This window comes from Oncorhynchus tshawytscha, linkage group LG18, assembly GCF_018296145.1.
Source record: "Oncorhynchus tshawytscha isolate Ot180627B linkage group LG18, Otsh_v2.0, whole genome shotgun sequence".
Lineage (NCBI taxonomy): Eukaryota > Metazoa > Chordata > Actinopteri > Salmoniformes > Salmonidae > Oncorhynchus > Oncorhynchus tshawytscha.
This window is the reverse complement of record NC_056446.1, coordinates 11,403,446-11,428,894: the sequence shown is the minus strand read 5'-3', so window position 1 is coordinate 11,428,894 and position 25,449 is coordinate 11,403,446. Positions and strand designations below refer to the sequence as shown.

Here is a 25,449-nt window from a genome sequence, read left to right as displayed (position 1 = left end):
GACTGGAGTATGGCTGATGTATTCGCTGCCAAGGACTGAGAACACATGTAAACAGACATGGAAGTTCTGTGAGCTTATACATTTGGGGCTACCTTTTGAGATCGCTTGACCTCCTGAAGGCATCTTGGACTGAAGTGTTTGACACTGCCTGAACGTCACTAAGGAGTTTTTCCATTGGGCTCACAAAGCAGTCTGTTGCCAACAGCTTTGATAAAGGGCACTCGACTTGGAGCATTAGCAACCATATTCTGAGGACCTGGCACGTCCTTGATGTCAAAATCATAACTGGCTAACTTGGCCACTCTGCGTTGCTTGCAACAGTCCAGCCTCAGCTTGGTCATAATGTCAGTAAATTGATTGTTGTCAGTCCAAACAGTGAAGACATGACCTTTCAACCAGTGACTGAACTTGTCACAGATCGACTACTTCATTGCCAGGAACTCCAACCGCTGAGCTGGGTAGTTCTTCTGAGGCAGACAAGGACTGCTAGCAAATGTAATGGGTCTGGCACAAGTTTCTCCGTCTTGCAACTGACAGGACAGCACCAATGCCGCATCTGTCGATAACATGAACAGGCGGGAGAGGTCAGGATGTGCCAACACCACCGTGTCTACCAGAGAGGTCTTACATTTTTTGAAGGCCTTCTCATGTTCAGGTGTCCAGTCTGCGACGCTCAACTTTCAACGCTGAGGAGTGCTTTACTTTCTGACGACCCTTGGGTTTTCTCTTTGATCCAGTCAACGAGAAGAGGTTTGGCTATTGCGAAGAAACCAGGCACAAAGTGTTGGTAGTAGTTTACCATGCCAAGGAATGACCTTACCCGTTTCTGTGAAGGAGTCACCATAAATTTCCATCAGATCACCAATGCTTATCTTAGGGATGCTGTCAACTTTATTAGGACCTGTATACACACCATTTTCATAAATTATATGACCAAGGAACTTGACAGTCTTCCAGAGAAAATGGGGCCAACTTCATGTTGTGACCATCTCCAAGGGTTCCAAGGCCGTCTTCTCGTCTGGGCCAAAGACCAACAGATCATCCAAATAACACAGCAAATACATGAAGTTTTGATCTCCGAAGATACTGTCCATCATGCGCATGAAGCTTCCAGGGATGTCACAGAGACCCTGACGTAGACGGTTATATTCAAAAAGCCCCATAGGTGTTGTGAAGGCTGAATACTTCCTGTCATCTTCGTGCAGTGGCATGTTATAGAACCCAGAGGTGAGATCCAGTGTGCTGAAGAGAGCGTTGCCGCTGAACGCAGCCAAGCAGTCCATCTAGTGCGGGAGAGGATGTGCATCTTTCAGGGTCCTCTTGTTCAACCAGCGGAGGTCTGTACAGATACAAAGCTCTCAATTTTTCTTCTAGATTAGCACCAGGGGAGATGCTTACTTGCTTGTCCATTTTCCAAATGAGATTCCCCCCCGTCTCACTCAAGACCTGGCGCATCTTCTGGTATTGACTTGGAGGCACTCTTTGGAATGGAAGCCGGAACTGTCTATTGTCAGTCATGCGGATTCTGTGAATAAATCCTTCATCTTCTCTACAATCAAGATGGTGACGTGAAAAGATATCCTCATAGCGCACTATTAGGTCAGCCCGCTGACTCTTGCACTTCTCATTCACATCACAGGGGCTGAGGTCCAAAGCACTCAACTCCAGCAATCTTAGCTTCTCTTCCGTGGAACGTGTCTCTTGTGGCCCGTCAGATCGGCCTCAGACGTGGCTTGAGGACAGCTGACCTGGTGGACTACACTGTTCTGGTTCGGTGTCTTGTATGTCCTCCATTGCTACGCATGGGAAGATGTCTGCAAGCTTTACATTGTACTTCAGCCACACTGGACGGCCAGACGTGTTGATCAGCTTCAGTGGGACCCATCTGTCTCCCCACACAGGCATAACAATCCTTGCCAACATGATCCCCCATAGTGCTGAGCGAGACGTAGTAGGTTCTGTCATCTCCCATGCAATGAGACTGAGTGGCCTAGTATCATTACAGACACTGCAGGCCTGGTCACTGGTACAATGTTGAGACCTTGGGTTGTGTGCAGGGGGGTTGTGTTCACGGGAACCACTGTTTTGTCGCTGCACTTTCTCTATCATTAGTTCCAACATGTCCATCTCATCTGGCTGCTGCGCATTGAACCAAGGCAGGAGTTATGGAAGTATTGCAGGAGGATGGGGTAGATTAGATCCAGGTTCTGTTTGACGTCCAACGGCTCTTCACAACATTCCTGGCTTTTCCCATTAACCTGCTCATGATCTCTGCTGCTTGAACAGGCACCTCACATCTTTGCTTTTTCAAATAGTCTGTCATATCAACCCACTCCTGAACTGTGTACCCGCACTCCTAACACGATCAGCTAATGACTGATGTATCCCCACTCCCCGACCATGAATCCCACTGGACATTGCATTGCTACCTGTATGTTTGCCAAACCAAACATCCCTCCCCTTGGCAATAGTAGGAGTAATAAAATAGTCAACTATTTCACTATTAGTTGAAGATTTGTGATCCCTGACACCGCCCTTAGATGAAACAAATTAAATGTCAAAGAAAAAGTTAAAGAAAAATTGACAAACTGGAAAATCACAACACTGAAATGACAAAACAGCAGCCCTATGGCATGAAACCAAACATCTGACCAGAAGAGCACACTTGATCTTCACTTCCCCCGGTGATCTGCGTCAGGCTGATCATCCGGGTCACGGCACCAGTATAACGGCTCTTGTATGGGTCATTGACAAAGGGCACAGTGCTGTTCTCTTTCACGGTTTATTCTCCATCAAATTTGAACTCTTTGGATCTGCAAATACATTCACAACACTGTGTAAACTTCAGAACAACTGCAAACCCACCAAGTAAAGTTGAACAACTCTGGCTGGATGCTGCATGATCATACGCACATATACAGTACCAGTCAAAAGTTTGGACACACCTACTCATTCCAGGGTTTTTCTTTATTTGTATTATTTTCTACATTGTAGAATAATAGTGAAGACATCAAAACTATTAAATTACACATATGGAATCATGTAGTAACCAAAAAAGTGTGTTTTTAAATTTGAGATTCATCAAAGTAGCCACCCTTTGACTTGATGACAGCTTTGCAAACTTGGCATACTCTTGGCATTCTCTCACCTGGAATGCATTTCAATTAAAAGTTGTGCCTTGTTAAAAGTTCATTTGTGGAATTTGTTCAATGCAGTTGAGCCAATCAGTTGTGTTGTGACAAGGTAGGGGTGGTATACAGAAGATAGCCCTATTTGGTAAAAGACCAAGTCCATATTATGGCCAGAACAGCTAAAATAAGCAAAGAGGTTCCCACAATGAAGCATGGAGGGTGTGGTGTGGGGGTGCTTTGCTGGTGACATTGTTGGTGATTTATTTAGAATTCAAGGCACACTTAACTAGCGTGGCTACTACAGCATTCTGCAGCGATACGTCATGATTCTGTATGTGTTATTTCATAGTTTTGATATTTTCACTAGTTTTCTGTAAGGTAAAAAATAAAAACCCTTGAATGAGTAGGTGTGTCCAAACTTTTGACTTGTACTGTAAACCTATCTAAATTGGTTTAAAAAAAAAAAGATAATCCCACACACCTGTCACTTTATCACATAGTCTGGCAGTTGCAGATGGGTTATTAGCAATTGTGTGCAGGTGGGGTGAGCAAACGCCTGACACGAGCATCACTACAGCTCACCACTCACGTTTACATTGTGAATGCTTAAGAATAAATCTTGTGTTGAGTAATGAACAGCAGTGTCATTGATGAGTAACATGCCAAGAAGGATTTTTGCCCCATTGGTTAGAGGTGCATCTGGAGTTAATCTGCCATCTAGTGGACACAAGATTACGGTTACATTAACACTATGCGATTGTGAATTGTCAGATTAATATAGTGTAATAGTTTGAATATAACCTTTACATGCTTTGCAAGAAGAACGATTCCATAAATAATCCTGTTTACATGGACACATCTGAAATTCTCATCTGAAGTTCTACCACTATGACCATGTTATTTTTGGGACGCGTTTCACATTGAGTTCGGACATATAAAGTTTGTGAAAACTACTTCTAAGACGCATACATTGTTCCGAACTCACTTCACTCACGCTAGAGGAAGTTTGTGTTACCACATGCGCAGATCAAATACACTGCTGGAACGCCGATTTCTAAGGTGTTTACATGTCCTAATAATTTGAAAGATTGCTCAGAAAATCAGGTGATTTAATTGTCGTATGCTTACTTTGATTTTGACTGTACGCCGATGTTAAGATGAGCAGAGTAAGGCGTTTACTAGACTTGCGTCATCTGCCTACTGCCATAATCAGTTTATTATTGAATTATTACTTTGCATGTAAACTTACTTGTGTTGCACAGGACCGACTGACACATTCACACATCACTATGCAAATTATTGTGATAAATATGACTGAATTGTGATTTGAAATGTAAAAATTAAAATTAAACTTGAAATATGGTGTCCTTCACAGACCAACATTACTCCTAGAAAACTATCAGCCATGGTTGGACTTGAAAGTCTACTCAAAAGTGGATGCTTCTATGTCAGAGGTACAGTAATGGGTCATTTCAAAGATATAATTTTGAAAATCACAAATGAAATGAATAATTATTGATATTTGGCCCTTAGTTGCTCGAGTTGGTTCTGGAGAATTTTGTATATCCCTGGTACAGGTGAGTAGTTTCTACCACAGTCTTGAACAATTTGACTTGGGTTTTCTGTCTGGATTTTGTAATGCGTATTTCATTATGCTTTTTATTACTTTACTTTATAGGGACATCACCGATGATGAGGCATGCGTAGATGAACTGAGAATTACTTTTCGTTTCTTTGCATCTGTGTTAGTTCGACGCGCTCAGAAGGTGATATATATATATATATATAGTTCTGTCTATTAATCTCTTTCACCCACATTCTGTTCTCCGAATAGTAACCTTTTGTCAAGACACCTTAGCATATATTAGAATTTTGTATGTCATTTGAATCCACATATTGCTAATGGTTAATACCGTGTTAATGTGGTGTGGCTTTTTTTCAGACTCTACGCTAACTGTGTAATTGTTTCACACAGGTTGATGTCCCCTCACTTATTTCTGGCAAAATGATGAAAGCTGCCATGAAGCACGTTGAAATCATTGCAAAGGCCAAACAAAAAGGTTTACAATTTGTTTTGTGGATTTGCACATTTTCATTCTCACAGTAGTATTCTGCACTGCAAGATGTTGGTCAATAAAGAAAACAAAATGTGTACTGGCTGTGCAAGGGTTAATACTCTGTGTGTGTTCTAGTGAAGAACACTGAAGGTTTGCAGCAGGCTGCTCTGGATGAGTATGGCCCTGACCTGCATGTTGCCCTGCGCAGTCGCAGAGATGAGCTGCTTTATCTCAGGAAGGTGACGGAGATGCTCTTTTCCTATCTCATGCCACCCAAAGCTACTGACTGCAGGTAGGCCCACCCAACCAGGCAGTCCATGCACCTCTGTCAGTCACAATCGTATATTTTTTATTATTCTTATCACTATCTTGTTATCAAAATTATTGACATTTAACACTTTATTATTGATCTTAACCACTAAATATACTGAGTGAACATTTTTTCTGTCAGATCTTCCTCAAGGAAAAACTGAACACTACTGTTAAAAACATTTGAAATCAGGCACTTTATCTGAATCCTATGGCTTCCTGATTGTCAGATCTTTAGCTCTGCTGATGCGAGAGGTCATGGTAGGGTCTGTGTTCCTCCCCACCTTGGACTTCATGGCTGATCCTGTAAGTAGAATGTTGTGTGCTTAGTGATATAGGATATGAATACGAACGGATATAAATGAGCAGAACATGTACTTCTGGAATGGTAGCAATTTAACTGAGCAGTGGTTGACATTCCATCTTATTGATGCATTCCTCCTGTTGCTTTTCAGGATACTGTGAACCACATGGTTCTAATATTTGTTGATGACTCTCCAGTAAGTAAATTGGGCGTTTTACCAAACCTCATGTGGAAGCGTCATGCTGTAATGCATTTGTGATTTGTTCTTCAAATTGTTTGCCCAGCCTGAGCTGGCCATGGATCCACCATCTGCCCTGGTTCCATTCCTGCAGAAATACGCTGACCCTCGTACCAAGAAGACATCTGTAAGTACTTAGTCCCTTCAGCATTTGGAACAGAAAGCCCTTGTTAGTTATGTATCCATTCCACTGACAATTAATAGCTGTACTACTGTACCCTCCTAGTTCTAACAAGCACAAATAGAAAGGTAGTCAGTGAACTAAAATAGAAGACATGACAAAATAATAAAAATGAAGGCAATAGTTAAAGTATTGGTTTAGAGTTTTGCATGGACAAGCACAGTTTCTGAACTCTGTGGCTGTCATCCCGCCTGTGGTTTCCCAGGTGCTGAAGCTGGAGCTGAAGGAGATCCGGGAGCAACAGGACCTGCTCTTCCGCTTCATGAACTTCCTGAAGCAGGAGGGGGCTGTGCAGGTTCTTCAGTTCTGCCTCACTGTGGGTAAGGACAGCACTACTTTCAGAGATCCTCATACAAGGCTATAAAAGGCCTTTTGTTTGCCTCCTACCACATTCTCACCCCTTAAAATATTTTTTGAATTGAGTTGTTTGTCATGACAGAAATACATTTGTATTGCCATCTTTCCTGCATGCTACTCCCATATTGAGAGGCATGTATATTGAAGACCATAAGTCCATGACACAGAGTAACCATAGTCAGTGATGTCTAGAGTTACAACACTCAACCCCACTTCTCTTTCTTTATTAGTGTGCTTGCTGAAGGCAAGACACTATTTCTTATTCGACTTCTTCAGGCCCACTCTAGAGCTTAAAATATGTTAGCTATTAACACAAAACCAGATTGCCCCAGTTTAGATTGTTTGAGAAAATATTTTTGATAGCATTTCTACTTTTTTTTATTACTGCAATATTTAAATGAGCTCCCATAGACTAAAATGGTAATTTTTAAAAGAATAATCTAGACCTATCAACCATTTTACTGTTTAAGCTATCAACTCCAAACCAACATTGAGATGTTCAGACTGACCCTACTTAGATTGCTTGTCAAAAACCTTTGAACTATAACCGTTTCAAATGTGTATAAATAATCATGAGTTTGAATGAGACCCATAGGAATACAGAGGTAGCAATTCAAAATGCGCCCGTCTGTATGTGTAGCCCATCTATCTGATGATGTCTGGTCAAAAATAGTTTGATATTGTTGCCACCTAGGGCTGTTGCGATGACTGTATTGCCACCACACCAGTGGTCAAAAGGCAGTCAAATTCCACATGACCGTTTAGTCATGGTAATTAGGCTTCTCCAAGTTCTAATGCTGCTGATGGTCATTAAGTAGCCTACCAAACTTGCTAACTGCCTGGTACTCAGCACTCTATTGTCCCTCTAATCACTCTAACATCAATGCAAATGTGTTTGAAAATCTAATCAAACACTTCATGAGAGCCAATGAGCTCCTGTTACACAACATTTCTATAGGCTATGCAATTGCATGTCAAAACAGAGTGATGGCCTCTTTTAAAAAGAGGATCCCATCTTTCTATAGGCTAGGCCTACTATATTTATTTCTCAACTTTCCTAATATTAAGCACATTGTTTATCTTTACAACAGGAGTATAGCCTACCTGGCTGGCATTTTAAAATGAACCATGGGAAAAGCGCCCTCCATTCGCTACTGAAGTTCATAGATGACATGTATTTTTTACCACTGCCCCTGTTTCGAGACCGGTGCATGATAATGGGCCATTCTAAATCAAAACACATTTTACACATATATTATTTATTACACGTAAAGACAAGATTAAGTCAAGAATAGTCTGATGGGTGGCAATATTAATCTATATATTATCACTTCTATTGCATACCAGAACTGTCCCAGACTATGTTTGGAATATTTATTTCTCGCACAGAATAGAATATGTTGACTTTTGTACTATGGGGGATAGTAGATTGACATAGGCTAGTGCTTTTGCTGTTCGTTAGGCCTATTCATCTTGTTGGCTGACAAAAAGTACATGTGGACAGTTCTTCCAATATTTTTTTTTTTTTTTTTTTACCTTTATTTAACTAGGCAAGTCAGTTAAGAACAAATTCTTATTTTCAATGATGGCCTAGGAACAGTGGGTTAACTGCCTGTTCAGGGGCAGAATGACAGATTTGGAACTTGTCAGCTAGGGGATTCGAACTTGCAACCTTTCGGTTACTAGTCCAACGCTCTAACCTCTAGGCTACCCTGCCGCCCCAATATGCACCTCGAAATTGGATAAGGACGTGCGCAGTTGCGTCCCGGATGTGTCGGTCTTCACTGACATGATGACTCCTTGCTGTCCCCAGTCCACCTGGCCGTGCTGCTGCTCCAGTTTCAACTGTTCTGCCTTATTATTATTCGAACATGCTGGTCATTTATGAACATTTGAACATCTTGGCCATGTTCTGTTATAATCTCCACCCGGCACAGCCAGAAGAGGACTGGCCACCCCACATATGCTCTCTCTAATTCTCTCTTTCTCTCTCTCGGAGGACCTGAGCCCTAGGACCATGCCCCAGGACTACCTGACATGACTCCTTGCTGTCCCCAGTCCATCTGACCGTGCTGCTGCTCCAGTTTCAACTGTTCTGCCTTATTATTATACGACCATGCTGGTCATTTATGAACATTTGAACATCTTGGCCATGTTCTGTTATAATCTCCACCCGGCACAGCCAGAAGAGGACTGGCCACCCCACATAGCCTGGTTCCTCTCTAGGTTTCTTCCTAGGTTTTGGCCTTTCTAGGGAGTTTTTCCTAGCCACCGTGCTTCTACACCTGCATTGCTTGCTGTTTGGGGTTTTAGGCTGGGTTTCTGTACAGCACTTTGAGATATCAGCTGATGTACGAAGGGCTATATAAATAAATTTGATTTGATTTGACTTGTAGCCTGTGAGAAAGACCCAATCACGTGATGGAGAGCCATGTGAGTGAGCGGTGCTTAGGAGCGTACAGCACTCAGGGTGAAGGGTACAATGTAGCACAATGGCCACTGGCCGCAAAAGGCATGTATTTTTTAGGGGGCATTACGGACACAAAGGGGATGCCGGCGTGAAATTCGAGGCATTATCAAGTGCTTGTCTAATTGTGAGAGAATGAGAGACAAATTAAGTGTGCAGCCTGCGCAAAAAAACAAAGCAGAGCTCATGCCTTTCAAGCAACTTTTTTCAAATCATTAGTTGCATCATGCAGCCTTACAATCTATTAAAAATCAAAACATATAGCCCAACGTTTGTAGAACAACTTAAGTTACATTAATAACTCATTAATAATAGCCACATGTGCGCACACCCTCAAATCGTTTGGAAAAATATATTGGGATTTTGTTTAGCTTTGTTCAATTTTATTCTTCATACAATAAAATAATGCCATGGAATTCTAAGTAAGTCTTGTTTACTAAATGAACTAGTGTAGTCCACAGCCATTTGGCATAGCCAGTTCAGGACCAAACATAAGGACAACTCAAGAGTATGCTATTCTGTTCTTCTGAAATAGATTAGATGTTCTTCATATAATGCTTCTTTTGACCTATATTACGTAGCCTTATAAAGTCTAATAAATCCATGTGTGAAAGCCAGGAGATGCTAAATGTGAGCCCGACAGTTATTTGCTTGACAATCACAGGCTGACTAAATTTCGTGACAGCTCTGTTGCTGCCCGTAGCATTTGTCCTCCCTTGATAAACAATTATACAATAATGGGTGCAATCAGCTTTGAGCTAAACTGAGTGAGCTCAGCTGTGAATAGACCTATCAAGGGAAGCCAGTTTGGATTTGGCTTCACACCAAGCACATCAAGCCAAACTTAATTGACAGAAAACAACTTGAATTGTTGCATCTCGTTGTGTTGTCCTCCGGTGGCTAGCTAGCTGAAATTGGCCCTTTCCTAAATTAGCCATGGACGGAGGTAGGAATTTCAACTTGTGGCTTTACTTCCTTCTCTGTACTGGCCAGTGATTATAACGGTGATTCTGATCTAACCATAAATTCATACATTGTGCCTCTGGCCTGAGAGGATGGAAGTTCAATATGTAGCTAGATGTAGTAGGCTAATGTTAACTAGCAGGCTAATCGTTGCCCATGAAGTCAGACTAGCCAGCCAGCATTTTAGCCAGGTAGCCGAGGACAACAAAAACTAAGTGTGTACTGTATGAAAATCATAGACCGTTTCGCAACATGAAAGAGAGGATGGCGGCATTGGCGTTTTTCTACACGTAGGGTGAGTCGACATATTTTTTTTTTTTACTTACTTACACGCGCGCACACATCAGTACCATGGACAGCCACATATCTAGCTTATGTTGATTGGACTAAATAGTTTTTGAAATATTTTAGTTGTCACTATATTAGACTAAGCATAGGTGATTTGATGATGTTGAAATGGTGCTGGAATAGTGGAGGCAGCTCCCTGTTTTCTTTGCGACTTGTGTTAACCCTACGGTGTTCTAAATCAATAGTTGTTTAGTAGTCTGAAAATGTCGGAAACATTAACTTGCTTAACCATGGTCATGTGACTGTTACATGCAATATGTTTTGTGGACTTCACCGGACATATGTCTGGTGAAGTCCATATGTCCACTCTCTGGTTTTGTGTTGAAACAAAGGTGTGGTTGAATTTATTCTGCCACTGTTCCTTATTGTCCCGACCTTTAAGCCTATATATCAGGGTCGCAAGGCATATGAACTAACAGGGTATAGAACAAACAACGCAAGTATCACAACACGTAGGTCGTAATATGGCTTTTTTTCCCCCCCTGGCTTGGCTTCCCCAGTGATTTTTACCCACGCACCTCTACTGTGAATTTGGAAGTTTTATAAAACATTGATCAATCAAGTAACACTGTAACAGCATTCATCTACTTCTCCTCCATGTCATTCCAGAGGAGTTCAATGATAAGATCCTGTGTCCGGAGCTGAGTGACTCTGAGCTGCAGCGCCTGCATGGAGAGGTGCAGCACCTCTATGAGACCTACTGCCTGGAAGAAAGCATCGACAAGATCAGCTTTGACCCCTTCATCATCGAGGAAATACGAAACAGTAAGCTCTGCTAGATTCTCAGTACACAATCATTGTTCAACATAGTGTGATGTACGCAGCCTTTTTTTGTTCAGATATGTGCTATTTTCTCAAAGTCCACAAACCCTGAAAATATATATGACTTGCTCTTTTTAATATATTTTATTTATTTTACTGTCCTCTGTCATAATTGGCACTAGTTGCACAGGGGCCGTACGAGGGTGTGGTGAAGCTGCAGACCATGCACTGCCTGTTTGAGGCCTATGAGCATGTGCTGTCCCTGCTGGAGAGCGTCTTCACCCCCATGTTCTGCCACAGCGATGAGGTGAGCCCAAGTACAGCACCTACACTACTATACTATCGTCTGTGTTCTAAATTGCACATAGGGCAAACATACTATGACAGAGTCAAAAGATATACAAAAGCAAGTTGACAAATGGATAACATTTTCCCACATTTATAGCTCTCTTTCTCTCTGCAGTATTTCAGACACCTTCTGAGGGGGGTGGAGTCTCCAAAAATGGACTCCAGAATGAACAGGTTTGTGCTCCTGATGGCAATGACTACATTGGAAAGATGTCCAATATTACACTAAGCTTAAGTGGTTTAGTGTAGTTCGTTTTATAGGTATTTTGGTGTTGTCATAATATAGCCCACACATGTTCCCTTTAAATCTAAATAGAGACTTAATTGGAGAGCTTTAATATTCTTCCAAACAGAAGTGTAAAGACTAGTTTCATTATGTCATTCATGTAATACACAGAATGCCTCCAAGTCTAAATCAAGTTCACATCAACACTACATTAGGGTGGTGTATTATTTTTGGCCCCAGTAACAGACCTGTTGACGCCCACCACATCCCCACAAAGGGCACTGAGGCAAATTTGTACTATTTGTGGGCTGCTCCTGTTTATCCTGGCAGCCTGTGATTCATTGTGCCTATTATTCCAGGAATAGTCTGAGTTTGGATGATATGAGGTGAGTATGTGTTTTGAATGATGCAGGCCAAGCTAATGTCCCTCGGCTGGCTGCCGTTGATTTAGCTGCTTGCAAGATATGCTATTTAATATGCCCAGAATGAAGTGAATGGAACCAAAATTTGCCTGAGAACAAAAGCATTGTGGGGCAATAAGCACTTGTCTTCAGTAGGCTTTTGCAATCTAGTGTTTGTATGTGTTTTTGTATTAACTTACCTTTATCGTGTTGAATTGCGCTAACTGAACAAGATTTGGGGTTATTGGCCTATGTTACATTTTGGATAGATGTATTGGTCTTTAATTTAATTGCACCTTTTGAATATTCAAAGTAGAGGTCGACCGATTTATGATTTTTCAACGCCGATACGATACCGATTATTGGAGGGCTTTTTAAAAATAAAAAAAAAGCCGATACCGATTAATCAGACTTTTTTATTTTTTATTTTTTTATTTATTTAAAATTTATTTTTTACTTAATTTATTTTTTTATGTATTTGTAATAATGACAATTACAACAATACTGAATGAACACTTATTTTAACTTAACATAATACATCAATAAAATCAATTTAGCCTCAAATAAATAATGAAACATGTTACATTTGGTTTAAATAATGCAAAAACAAAGTGTTGGAGAAGAAATTAAAAGTGCAATATGTGCCATGTAAGAAAGCTAACATTTAAGTTCCTTGCTCAGAACATGAGAACATATGAAAGCTGGTGGTTCCTTTTAACATGAGTCTTCAATATTCCCAGGTAAGATGTTTTAGGTTGTAGTTATTAAAGGAATTATAGGACTATTTCTCTATACCGTTTGTATTTCATTAACCTTTGACTATTGGATGTTCTTATAGGCACTTTAGTATTGCCAGTGTAGCAGTATAGCTTCTGTCCCTCTCCTCGCTCCTCCCTGGGCTCGAACCAGGAACACAACGACAACAGCCACCCTCGAAGCAGCGTTACCCATGCAGAGCAAGGGGAAAAACCACTTCAAGTCTCAGAGCGAGTGACATTTGAAACGCTATTAGCGCGCACCCCGCTAACTAGCTAGCCATTTCACATCAGTTACACCAGCCTAATCTCAGGAGTTGATAGGCTTGAAGTCATAAACAGCGCAATGCTTGACGCACAACGAAAAGCTGCTGGCAAAATGCACGAAAGTGCTGTTTGAATGAATGCTTACGAGCCTGCTGCTGCCTACCACCGCTCAGTCAGACTGCTCTATCAAATCGGACTTAGTTATAACAGAACAGAAATACGAGCCTTAGGACATTAATATGGTCGAATCCAGAAACTATCATCTCGAAAACAAGACGTTTATTCTTTCAGTGAAATACGGAACAGTCCCGTATTTTATCTAAGGGGTGGCATCCATAAGTCTAAATATTCCTGTTACATTGCACAACCTTCAATGTTATGTCATAATTACGTAAAATTCTGGCAAATTAGGCGTCCCAAACTGTTGCATATACACTGACTCTGCGTGCAATGAACGCAAGAGAAGTGACACAATTTCACCTGGTTAATATTGCCTGCTAACCTGGATTTCTTTTGGCTAAATATGCAGGTTTAAAAATATATACTTATGTGTAATTGATTTTAAGAAGGGCATTGATGTTCATGGTTAGGTACACATTGGAGCAACAATGCGCACCGCATCAATTATATGCAACGCAGGACACGCTAGATAAACTGGTAATATCATCAACCATGTGTAGTTAACTTGTGATTATGATTGATTGTTTTTTATAAGATAAGTTTAATGCTAGCTAGCTTCTTACTGCATTCGCGTAACAGGCAGTCTCCTCGTGGAGTGCAATGAGAGGCAGGTGGTTAGAGCGTTGGACTAGTTAACTGTAAGGTTGCAAGATTGAATCCCCCAAGTTGACAAGGTGAAAATCTGTCGTTCTGCCCCTGAACGAGGCAGTTAACCTACCGTTCCTAGGCCGTCATTGAAAATAAGAATGTGTTCTTAACTGACTTGCCTAGTTAAATAAAGATTAAATAAACGTGTAAAATCGGCAAAATCTTTGTCCAAAAATAACGATTTCCGATTGTTATGAAAACTTGAAATTGGCCCTAATTAATCGGCCATTCCGATTTAATCGCTCGACCTCTAATACAAAGATGTGAGTGCTTGAATGGAGGATGCTTTGTGTGTGGCTAGCTTTGAGCCTTAGTCTGTAAGCATGTACTCCTGTAATACACAACTTCAAAGTACCTCTCATCTGTTTTCGTCTGTCCGTTAGTTGAATGTGCAGCGTTTCATAATGTGTTCTCTCGTTGTGTGTTGTTCGGATTTGGAAATCAGCATGGCATTTTGACATGAGGCAAGGCTGCATTAACATCAGACGTTTGCATAAGTGGCCTCAACTTTTGGCAGGAACACATGCAGTCGCTCACAGCTCCCTTTCCGACTCTGTTTTTGTTTGTGCCTGTGAAGGAATATCTCAAAACGAGGGGAGTCCTTCGGGATAAGCAGGATCGGCAGCAAAATCAAAGGTGTCTTCAAAAGCACTACCATGGAGGGGACTATGTTGCCGTACGCCATGGTCAACGCTGAAGATGAAGCGGTGAGAGCTTCCCCTCCAAATGGCACTCTATTCCTGATATAGTGCAATAATTTAAAACGGACACCCAAAGAGAAACCAATATCACTTCCTCATCCTCCACTATCTGTATATGAATAGGTGGTTTTCATGTTTATCACCAAAGGGTTTATTTTTTTGGCTTAGTACAATTTAAAGGGATGTTCTGCTATTGGTGCATATATATTTGTACTTTTATGTAAATTATTTGATTCTAAAAGAATATAACTTATAAGTGCCTCATGAGCTTAGTTCAACTGTCGTCCCACACCTCCCATGTGTTGCAGATTGAGGAGGCCACAGTGGTGGTGGAGGATAACACCCCAGTGGAGGCTTGCAGTACTCCAGGAGTCCTGAGGAACCTGTCAGCCTGGAGCATCACCATCCCCTACGTTGATGAGCTCAATAGGGAGAGAGTCCCTGTGTTCTGTATTGAAGTGGAACGCAACGACAGGAAGGAAGGTGAGGGCACGACCAGAGGTGTTTATGAGTTAGTCCCAAATGGCACCCTATTACCAACATAATGCACTACTTTTGTCTTCAGAGAGTCCTGGTCAAAAGTAGGGCACTATGTAGTAGGGCTGGGGGATATGGCCTAAAGATAGTTATGAGTGATTCAAGATATATTGGGGTTGGGTGGTGTACTGGTATGAATGTGAATACTGGTATGATGTTGTGCCATGATGTGGATTTTGCCATATCATGGTAAATTAATAAATGTATGAAATAAGGCGTTTTTGTCTTGTTCAAAATTTCAGTCGAGTGATACAGCTTAGTGGGATAGTTCAAATTGTTTTATCTTTTACATAGCTTCTTTTTTTTTTTGCAAAGAAAAAGTAGGAGCATTGACGTTACACGCAATCTGCCTGTCAATCAAAGTCAACAAAAGAAACATGCAAGCAGACATTTAGTGAAGTAAACTCATTTCGTTAGCAAAAGTGTCCGAAACACAAGCGCCAAAGTGTAAGCAAGAATTGAGGATGACTGAAGACGAGGAAAATAACACTCATGAGGTTGATTTGCAGGACGACTGGAACTGGTTTGGCTTTCAGATATCGGACCTCAACCAACAAATAGTATTGTGTAAGTTGTGTAGACTCATTGTGCTTGCCAAAGGTGGAAACACCAGCAATCTTTTTCACCATCTGAAATGTGCGCGAATATGAAGGAATCTACCAGAATGCGTGCAACAAACCCCCGGAGTAGCAGAACAAGTCTCAAGACATCTTCAAGCCAGACCCGCACTCAGCTATCACTCAACGCACCAATCATTAGTGGTAATCCGTATGACAAGAAGTGGAATGAAATAACGAATGCAATTACGTATCACATAGCAAAAGACATGGAAACAAATCAAACTGTGGAGAAAGACTGTTTCAGAAAGTTGATTTGAACTCTATACCCAAAATACGAGCTCCTGAGCCGTAAATACTTCAGCAAAACATGTCTACCAGAACTCTAGAACACCCTGCACCCTCCTGGCAAGACAGTGAGGTCTTTGAATCCATCACGGTAGCACCTCCAGGATTTCACTGTATTTTTAAAATGTTTCATTTATTTAACCTTTATTTAACCTAGGTAAGTCAGTTAAGAACAAATTCTTATTTTACAATGACGGCCTACCCGGCCAAACCCCCCCCCCCTCCCTAACCCGGACAACGCTGGGCCAATTTTGTGCCGCCATGGGACTCCCGATCCCGCACGGGATCGAACCAAGGTCTGTAGTGACGCCTCTAGCCCTGAGATGCAGTGCCTTAGACCACTGTGCCACTCGGGAGCAAATGCCGTCAGGAGAGACATACGTGAGTGTGTCGAATCTGAAGCCGGTCCTCCGTTTGTTCAAGACGGAGGTTCTGAAATCAATTGATGGCGATGTAACCGGTGTTTTGCTGAAAAAAGACTGTACTACTTGTATTTGGCAGGAACATGTAAAACAAAAAAAACTAAAATTTGACATTTTCTTTACATCCTGAGTGCATTAAATATTTATTTTATTTAACTCATACCTTTTTATGTTTCATGTTTGCACAGGTTTGCCACAGAAGTAAAAAAAAAAAATATATATATATATACACAAAAATGTGCAATGCCCCCTTTCTGTTTTTATAAGGTTCAAAAGCAATATTTTGTCATTAACTTTGAAGGGCTCATGAAATGTTTTTTGTTTACAGTATATCGTTATCGTCCGGACAGTGGAAAATATTGTGATATTAATTTTTGTTCATATCGTCCACCCCTACAATAAATATATTGATTCTTTTTTTACATTTAAATAAGCTTTGTTGCACAATTAAAGGTCAAATACACTGCATTTCAAACAGTCAGCAATAATCAAATTAATTCAGGGCGTATAAAATTATACCTAGGCTAAAATATAAGCCTTCTACCATAAGCTTTCTATTTGCTTGCTAATAAGGTAGAACAGTTGAACTATTATGAATACACCCTCCTGTCCATCTCAACTGTTTGAACAGCATAGCCTGTTCACTTTGTTTCGTTGTTGCAATCAAGTGGCTTACCTGGATAAGAAGGTGCTTATTTCTCAGAATGACAACGAGTTGCCGATTCCTTATCTAAATGAATATTTTTATTCTCATTGCACATTTATTAAAAAAAAAAAAAAAACAGACAAGACAGCTAGTTTGTAAGTCTGTGGCTAAAATGCTGCTAGCAGTAGCGCGTCTGAAACTGAGCATGAATTTTCCACGGTCATGTTTATTGATACCGTTTTTAGTAGGGTCTGCTCTGTTATGAATGTTGGGAGTTGAGACATAAAAAGAGTATCGTTCTCCTCTATTACAGAAAAATAATGTCTTAAGTATTTTGGTGTCCATATGACCGATTCTGTTCACCCAATCCTCAAATGCAAATAGCAAGTTTAGACTGCTTGTTGTCAGAGAGCAAGAAGTTATCGTTTGTCATTGTTGTGAGTGGCATGGGGAGGGACTTAGTGTCTGTGTGAGAAGGTGCACAGAAGGAGCGAAAGAGATGAGACCAAAAATACACAAACGCTCATAAAAACAGGGAAAAAATTTACTTTTGATTGTTGCGATACAAGCATTTGGAACATCACGCTAAAACAAATTCAAATCAATCTAATGATTTCTATATATCGGCCTACCTACTATGTCGGGAATAAAGTGCCATTTGGGAAGCAGCCATACATTTGATGAATTATGACAGTGGGGATTGGGAAATATAAAACTGCAATATTGATGTTGGTTTTCAATTCTGTTGATTCTTGAGCGGTTTTCTCAGTGGGGCAAGAAACGGAGAACTGGTCCATCTTCAGAAGATACATGGAATTCTACGTTCTAGAAAATAAACTCACAGAGTTCCATGGTAAGATGTCATTTATACTTTCTCACATTTTAACAGAGGAAGTATACCCTTTTAGCTTTATTTCAGTCCTGTGGCTGGTGGATTCAGACAGAACTTTTGTTTCCTTTTTTGACACTGTAAATGTCACTAGTAAATTGACCTTGTTCACTTTTGCACAGGCTCATTTGCAGATGCACAGCTTCCCTCCAAAAGAATTATTGGACCAAAGAACTATGAGTTCTTGTCATCCAAAAGGGAAGAATTTGAGGCATATTTGCAGGTAATGATTCATAGGCCTGTTCCTCTGCATAGTGTGAAGTAACTGTAGTGCATTCAAGGCTTAAAAAAACAACAAACAATCAAATTACTCTAATATATCGTCATCTCTCGCTTTTGGTGAGTCATGTGCGTGTGTGCATATGCATATTTGTATTGTGTGTGTGTGTGCGCGCATCTATGCGTGTATCCGTGCCTGCATCCATGCCTTTATGTGCGTGTGTTGGGAACAGAGACTGATGCAGCACCCAGAGCTAAGTAACAGTCAGTTGTTGGCAGACTTCCTATCGCCTCACAGCATGGAGTCTCAGTTCATGGATAAGATGTTGCCTGATGTCAACCTCGGTATGGAGCATTTTCTAACACATTCATACAGTACATCATTAACATCTATGGAGCATTTTCTAACATATTCATACATTATAACACGAGGAGGGCTAAAGATGCCCTGGAGAAGTACATGTTCTGTGTCCCAAATGCCACCCTATCCTCTATATAGTGCACTACTTTTGACCATGCGTTCATACAGAATTTATAGGACTAAAAATGCCATGGTAAAATACATGAGAAGTTCATCATTGATTAGCTATGTAGCGCCATGTGGATCTGTGTTGATTGATTTTATTCCTTCTCAGGTAAAATATTCAGGTCTGTCCCTGGAAAAATTATTAAAGAGGTAAGAGGCATTTTTCCAATGTGCTTTTAATAGTAGAATATCTCTTGGGATTCTGGCCAATACCAATATATCAATGTCATAGTTTATCTCAGAGACTCAATTTAACTGGAAAGGGAAGTAGATATGATCAGACAATATTCCGGCTCAGTCGACTGATATTATTCACAATGTTCTGTCTTTGTTTTCCTCTGCATCTCTGCCTGCCAGAAAGGACAGAACCTGGAGCCCTTCATCCAGTCCTTCTTCAACTCCTGTGAATCTCCCAAAGCCAAACCTAGCAGACCAGAGATGACCATGCTCAGCCCTACTGCTGAGAAGAACAAGAAGGTGAGGCTAGGGTTGCACAATTCCCCAAAGTAACCTAAAAAAAAAGCCTATAATAGGGTCACATTTTCCCCAAATTCCCTAGTTTTACCTTTACACTTACTATGCAAAGCTCCCCATTTGCCCTGGGACCACGTACACACTTCACAGTGAACACTGATTGTATACATCCCTTCCATCAATCTCAGATATATCTAGGCATGTGTCCTGCTTCAGTGGACAACCTTGACCAATATTTCCCTCTAAGTCTTGTTTTGAGAACAAAGCGAGCTCTGTATGTAGCCACGTGCCCATTTGTTCATATCCTTTGCTAGTTAGGGAGTTATTAGCCTAGATCATTTGTAGTCAGCAATGGGGGAGTGATTGCTTCCTACAAGAGCATCTTTGAAAAGTGAGTAGGGTAAAGAGCTTTTTCTTGTCTTAAAGGGGCAGTGTTGTATTTCGAGACAGGCTAAGTAGCCAATAGGCAGAGGGTAGCATAATATTTCTGATTCTCTATAATTATGGGAACAAGAATACATTTTATTTTGTAAAGTGGTTTAATTTTCAGTCACCTTCCTTGTTTAAAGGACAACTGCATAAACCGGTTTATGTCAAGCCCTACAGGTTTTTTTTCCCAAGAGGCTCCTGGAATGTGGGCCTACATTGAACACCAAACATTGCCTGCTACTGTAGGCTGAATGATAGAACAGCTATTTCTGTGTTAAAATGTTATGGGATGCATTTTCTGTTGTTTTTGATGGTAGGCCCTTCTGGTAGGCCTACATTATGATCAAATAGCCACAGTAGCCTACTTGACCTCTGTCTGAAACTAACTTAAAGTGGGTACAGCCTCAGTGTTCACAGTAAACGACCGCTGGAAGTTGCACTGCATTTTCACAACGTAGAAGCTTGCGCTCAGCAGGCCTGAAACTTGTTCAGTGACACAAAACATTAGGAGGATTGGCCTTGACCCCAACTAATAAATTAAAACCATTCCTCGTAACTCTCAGGTGTTTTTACAAATGACCCCACGATGAATGCTGGAACCAAATATTTGACTATCTTCCGTTAAAAAAAAATAAAAATAAAAAAATGTTTTTGTCAGTGTCAATTACTCCTTAGCCCTGCTCTTTGACAGGATGTGCTCATTTCAGTCACAATGATAAATATTTGCATGTTCCTTCCACTAACTGTAATGAGAGAATGTTCCGGTCATTCCAGAGTTTAGCACTTTTGAAAAAACATATTCCATGGAAATGCTGCATGTGTAATCTCAGATTTAAACGATTAAGTAAGTGTGGCAGACTGTGTTAACTGTGTGGTTTGACTCACTCTGAACTTCCTTGAAAGGCTGAGTTGTGTGTTTTGTAGTCCATTTCTCGTCAATATAAAAGATTTCTATCTCCCTAGCTATTCACTGACCTGTACAAAAACAACGCTAACCTGTCCGAGGGCCTGGAGAAGAAACACAACCGGAACTGCTTTATGGAGGTGATCTCAGTGGAAGGGATGTATGACTACATGATGTTCATGGGTAAGTGACCAGGCACCAGGGAAGAAGTAGTCCCCTGTGACTGAACCATGATTTGAAATATGGTAGTCACACAAATAACACAAACATCTTGAGCATAATACGGCTGTCATTAGAAGTTAATCTAGTGAAAGAATATGGAGGGTTTTAGTATTGCCAGTGATGGCCACTACAGTATGTGTGTGTGTGTGTGTGTGTGTGTGTGTGTGTGTGTGTGTGTGTGTATGTAGTTGTATATGAAGGTTGTAGGTAGGCCTGTGACTGTAATTGAATAACCTAGTAACTGATGGTAATGAATGAAGTCCAACATGAAAGTAAAACAAGGACAAAGTAGGCATATATATTTATTTTGACTCCATTAGCGATGTCAATACGAAAATATGACACTCTCCAACCTGGCATTTCTTAATTTGTTGATTCATATTTATAAGTAACCTGAAATAATAATAATAATGAAATGGCATGATGATAATAACAAAGTGTAATGGCTTTTTAAAATAGCTTTTGTTAAGAACCATATTCATGCAAGCAAGTGTACAAACAGAATTGTGACCGTCACAGTGCTAGTTGTAGGAAGGTCAAGACTGTCAGACCCACACCTATTACACAGCCATGATTCTTCTCGTTGTGTTTGGTGCTGTGTTGCGAGACTGTGTTTGTGACAACTGCTCATGTAACAAAATACATTTGATGAAATGATTGTTTGACCCGACAGGTCGAGTGGTGTTCCACATGCCAGACTGGTTGCACCACATCCTGTCAGGGGGACGGATCTTGTTCAAGAACACGCTGGAGGCCTACATGGATAACTACATCCAGCACAAACTGGACGTGATCCTGCAGGAGCACCACGTCGTCTCTCTCGTCACCATGCTCAGAGGTACGGTGAATTGCTTCAGTAATGTTTCCCCCTTTATAAACCTTTGACTGTTTTTCTTTTCCGACCCCTCCTATTTCCTTCCTAAGGCTCCACCAAAGGGTTTTAGGGCAATACACACAATCACTGTAGATGTTGCTGTTCCACTTCAGTGCTTAGCCAATCTCACTGTTGTTGTTGTGAATTACTGTCCATTAAGTTCTGGAATTGCCTTGCCTTGATCCACTTCTCCCAGACTCATGATGATGTTTTCTGCCCTATCTTAGATGCTGTGTTCTGTGAGACCAGTGAGGAACTCACTACAGGAGACAAGCAGAGAAGAGCCAAGAAGGCATTCGAAGAGATGATGAATTATTTGCCAGGTTAGACCCAAGCTTTTAGCCTGGTCATGGCATGACAAACATGATATGACAAGGAGTTGGTATGATAGCAGAAACAGACTGGCACTCGCCGACGGTGAGTTGGGATATGCAAAAAAACATTTCCAAATCACACATGCGTGAAATAAGAAAATATAAGCACCCACCAAATTGTTATTATACAAACCGACTGGAACTCAGGCTACCAAGCATTGGCTGACATGTTCTCTAGTATTATTTTGCTGTATTCATGTGCTGCACAGATCCAGTATGTACTCTCTACACAAAATATCTAGCTCTCAGCATGATGGATTCATGTCTTAATCACAGTTCATTAGCCACCAAGCAAGTTCCGTTTTGTTACATTGTATTAACAAATGACATCCAGACACAGAGAATAGTTTTCACCAAGCCCAGATATTTTCCATATCACTAAGTCCCATTGCCTGTGGGCCCTGGTCCCTATGGGCCCTGGTCTAAAGTAGTGCACTATAAAGGGAATTGGATGCCATTTTGGGACACAACCTGATTTATCGGTTTCATTCTAATCTCTGGAAGCCTGGTCTTACTTTTGAAAGCATGTCCTGGTAGAAATGCTGCATTTTGAACAAGTGCAATGGCATCATCCATGGAAATTAGTCATAATAATTTGATGGAATCACCTGCCAAAGGTATAGTTTGAGTTTTTATGGATTAAGTGGGCCTCCATTGTACTGTATTGATGTCTTTGTCTTTTCAACTCATAGACTTTGTGGAAAAGTGCATCGGACAGGAGGCCAAATACGAGGGCATCAGGCTTCTCTTTGACGGTTTTCAGCAGCCACTTCTTAACAAGCAGGTAAAGCCAAACAACGAGACAATTTTCTCTGCAGCCAAGGTTTCATGGTGCATTATCCGTTTTCTCTCTTGTTTCTGTCCCTCAGATGACTTACATTCTGATGGATATTGCTGTCGAAGAACTGTTTCCAGAGCTTGGCAAGGTAAATTCCTAAAAATCGGATACACAGGCCAACCATGTATTTTCCAAACTATTTAGACACGCTTATTTATAAAGTAGGAAGGTACCAGGATGTAGTTTGTGTACCGTGTACCGGATACCGTGACAATGTTGTCTATTCAGCAGGGACAGAGAGAGCCATCGGCCGATAGTAGCCAGTGGATGTAGATAACAGCACGCTTCCCTTCCCTGGAGCAAAAGTGCAGTGAAAATTCCAATGTACAATAATAAAATATATTTATTGATTTTACTGGGTGGTCAAATGTCATTTTATCTGGCTTAAATAATTCCTTGCTGGCTGCTGCACCAAGGTCCTTTCTTGATGTGTCAATGTAAGAGGTCTTCCCCGACCGTAACTATGGTTTAATTTGTGTGCTGTAAAAATAGAGATGCAGGCTGAAGCAATGAGCTGAGAACTGTGGTTAGGAGCATGTTTAAAGTCAGCTTCTCAGTTTTCTAAATTGAGGTTGTGTCCTGCATATGACCTACTACGATTTCCATCTGCCCTCCCTTGGAATCTTGTTTCTCCCACTGGAAAGGAGATACTTTTCCAGTCCACTGGTGCCAGCGGTGGGTGGAGATGAATGGCTGGCCCCTGTAAAGAATGCCTTTGGGAGGTTGAGAGAGAGTGTTCCTTTTCCTCAGAATACTCCTGTGGCCTTAACCAGTTCTGATCAATGGTGAGAGCAGCAAAGCCACAATCAGAGGGATTTCATTGTTTCCTTTTTGAAATGCTGCATTGTACTTTCATTTTTTTTTTGTGCATGAGAGCTAGTTCAAGATCAGCTTTTAAATCACATGTCTGCTAGACAAACATTGACATTTGTCAATGTACTACTACCAAGCTTATTTCAATAAGCCAAATAAAACATTTCACAGGCAATTTAGAAATTACAACTGAGCAACTCAATTTGACCTCTGGTTCTCAATGTATTTCTTTAGCTTTAACAGGGATCTGAAACAAGCTAACCAACTTTAGGAAAGTCCTAATCAGATTTTATACCAGCCTATTAAAAAAAACAGGAGTATAGCATTCATGACCACAGTAAAGAATTCTATAAATATTTACAAAAGGTTGACCAAGTCATTTATCTCCTTTCTAGTCCTAAAGAGCTTAAAAACAGAGCTCGTTGTTTGTATATCTTCTCCCATAAACTAATGCTGGTTAAGCAAGCATACTCTGCACAGTGCATACATTAAAACAGCCAGTGGTCATCTGTTTCCATCTCTGTTGAAGTTTGCTTATGTGGTACTATTATATAAACAGAATTTGAGCAAGAGCTTGACAGCAGTTACTGTACATGAGACTTGACAAAGCAAAACCTGTCTAGAGAAGTCCAGTGTGTCATTTACAGTGCATATCAAGCTGCAGTATTTATATAGAAATATCTAAGCGCCTTGTTAATGGATATTTCACCAATGTCCTTAATTTGTACTCACTAGACTAACTAGAGTTGAGCTCTTCCCTTGAATGCTGAGAAGAACACGTCCAATGGCAAGCTAGCGTTGCAGGCAGGGATCTCATAGGCTCCTAGACAGAGCCATCACCAGCCCTATGAGGATTAACAGAGTTGTGTGTCCAGATCCTCCTGAATTTGAGTTGGAAATCTTGATACGTCCTTCTACAGCTGGGTGCACCTTCTTCCTCTCAGTAATGTAGCTGGCCACGACCGAAATGTCCATGTCACCTGTAAGATAAACTATTTTCAACCTCCATGAACCAGTTAACCAATACCTTATCTGGTAAATAGTTAATCAATGCTCAAGGGGTTCCTGTTCATAAAATAAAAGTTATGAGTCTGCAGAAAGGAGCTCATCCCTAGAGATTATCAGCATCCCAAAAGGCACCCTGGCCTATTCCTTATTTAGTGGACTACAGGGTTGGGGTCAATTACTTTGCAGACAATTCAGGAAGTGAAATTCCAACTTCAATTCTCTTAATGCTTTGAGTTAAATGTAGAATTTCGTTTACTTTCTGAATTGACCCCAATCCTGGTTCACTATACAGGGAATTGGTCGTCTCCAATGGCACCCTTAGTGTTGTAATCTATTCAATTGTGAGCTCACCACTGTCGTGTTTCAGCTTCTCCTCTTTGATCATGGAGAATCCATCTCCTCCTTCCACCAAGTAGGAGGGCAGGACCACCTTGTATAGTCTGCTGTTGTCCAGTGGCTCATAGATGGGCACCCGGCAGTTCGTACAGAGCACACTGATACTCCTGGCACGCTCCCCTGGGGGCCTTGACATATCATACTCTACATGGAATCCTATTGAGATTATAGGAGTAAAATAAAGTCAGTCCAAAACACTTGTCCTCAGTCCTCTCCATGTAGTTTGACTAAGAGGGAAAAGCAAAACGATAGTAAATTCAATGTAGGTGCACAGGTTCTTGGGGATAGATAGCTGGAGACAAGTGCCTGATGTCAACTGGTTTAGGTTAC

At 41.0% G+C, this 25,449-nt stretch overlaps 2 protein-coding genes across 3 annotated transcripts in view; one reads left to right on the top strand and one right to left on the bottom strand.

The window, feature by feature from the left end:
* snx14 (sorting nexin 14) overlaps nucleotides 1-23,257 on the top strand; it is a 27,094-nt gene extending 3,837 nt beyond the window's left edge. The window contains exons 4-29 of one of the 2 annotated variants that reach the window (XM_024377800.2): nucleotides 4,507-4,585; nucleotides 4,665-4,708; nucleotides 4,810-4,897; nucleotides 5,107-5,191; nucleotides 5,324-5,480; nucleotides 5,728-5,803; nucleotides 5,953-5,997; nucleotides 6,086-6,166; nucleotides 6,426-6,540; nucleotides 10,965-11,120; nucleotides 11,300-11,424; nucleotides 11,581-11,639; nucleotides 12,051-12,077; nucleotides 14,520-14,649; nucleotides 14,952-15,126; nucleotides 17,923-18,006; nucleotides 18,165-18,265; nucleotides 18,495-18,606; nucleotides 18,897-18,937; nucleotides 19,145-19,264; nucleotides 20,654-20,777; nucleotides 21,490-21,654; nucleotides 21,918-22,013; nucleotides 22,757-22,848; nucleotides 22,934-22,990; nucleotides 23,131-23,257. In XM_024377800.2, the coding sequence (XP_024233568.1) occupies nucleotides 4,507-4,585; nucleotides 4,665-4,708; nucleotides 4,810-4,897; nucleotides 5,107-5,191; nucleotides 5,324-5,480; nucleotides 5,728-5,803; nucleotides 5,953-5,997; nucleotides 6,086-6,166; nucleotides 6,426-6,540; nucleotides 10,965-11,120; nucleotides 11,300-11,424; nucleotides 11,581-11,639; nucleotides 12,051-12,077; nucleotides 14,520-14,649; nucleotides 14,952-15,126; nucleotides 17,923-18,006; nucleotides 18,165-18,265; nucleotides 18,495-18,606; nucleotides 18,897-18,937; nucleotides 19,145-19,264; nucleotides 20,654-20,777; nucleotides 21,490-21,654; nucleotides 21,918-22,013; nucleotides 22,757-22,848; nucleotides 22,934-22,990; nucleotides 23,131-23,175 (2,479 nt within the window). In that variant the 3' untranslated portion in view covers nucleotides 23,176-23,257. The remainder of the gene's footprint in view (nucleotides 1-4,506; nucleotides 4,586-4,664; nucleotides 4,709-4,809; nucleotides 4,898-5,106; nucleotides 5,192-5,323; nucleotides 5,481-5,727; nucleotides 5,804-5,952; nucleotides 5,998-6,085; nucleotides 6,167-6,425; nucleotides 6,541-10,964; nucleotides 11,121-11,299; nucleotides 11,425-11,580; nucleotides 11,640-12,050; nucleotides 12,078-14,519; nucleotides 14,650-14,951; nucleotides 15,127-17,922; nucleotides 18,007-18,164; nucleotides 18,266-18,494; nucleotides 18,607-18,896; nucleotides 18,938-19,144; nucleotides 19,265-20,653; nucleotides 20,778-21,489; nucleotides 21,655-21,917; nucleotides 22,014-22,756; nucleotides 22,849-22,933; nucleotides 22,991-23,130) is intronic. The other variant, XM_024377801.2, reaches the window with a different exon arrangement.
* Nucleotides 21,106-25,449, bottom strand: part of nt5e (5'-nucleotidase, ecto (CD73)) — a 17,198-nt gene continuing 12,854 nt past the window's right edge. Inside the window, exons 8-9 of the mRNA XM_024377812.2 lie at nucleotides 25,075-25,275; nucleotides 21,106-24,695 (exon numbers count right to left, since the gene is read on the bottom strand). Coding sequence (XP_024233580.1) covers nucleotides 24,529-24,695; nucleotides 25,075-25,275 — 368 coding nt within the window. The 3' untranslated portion in view covers nucleotides 21,106-24,528. The remainder of the gene's footprint in view (nucleotides 24,696-25,074; nucleotides 25,276-25,449) is intronic.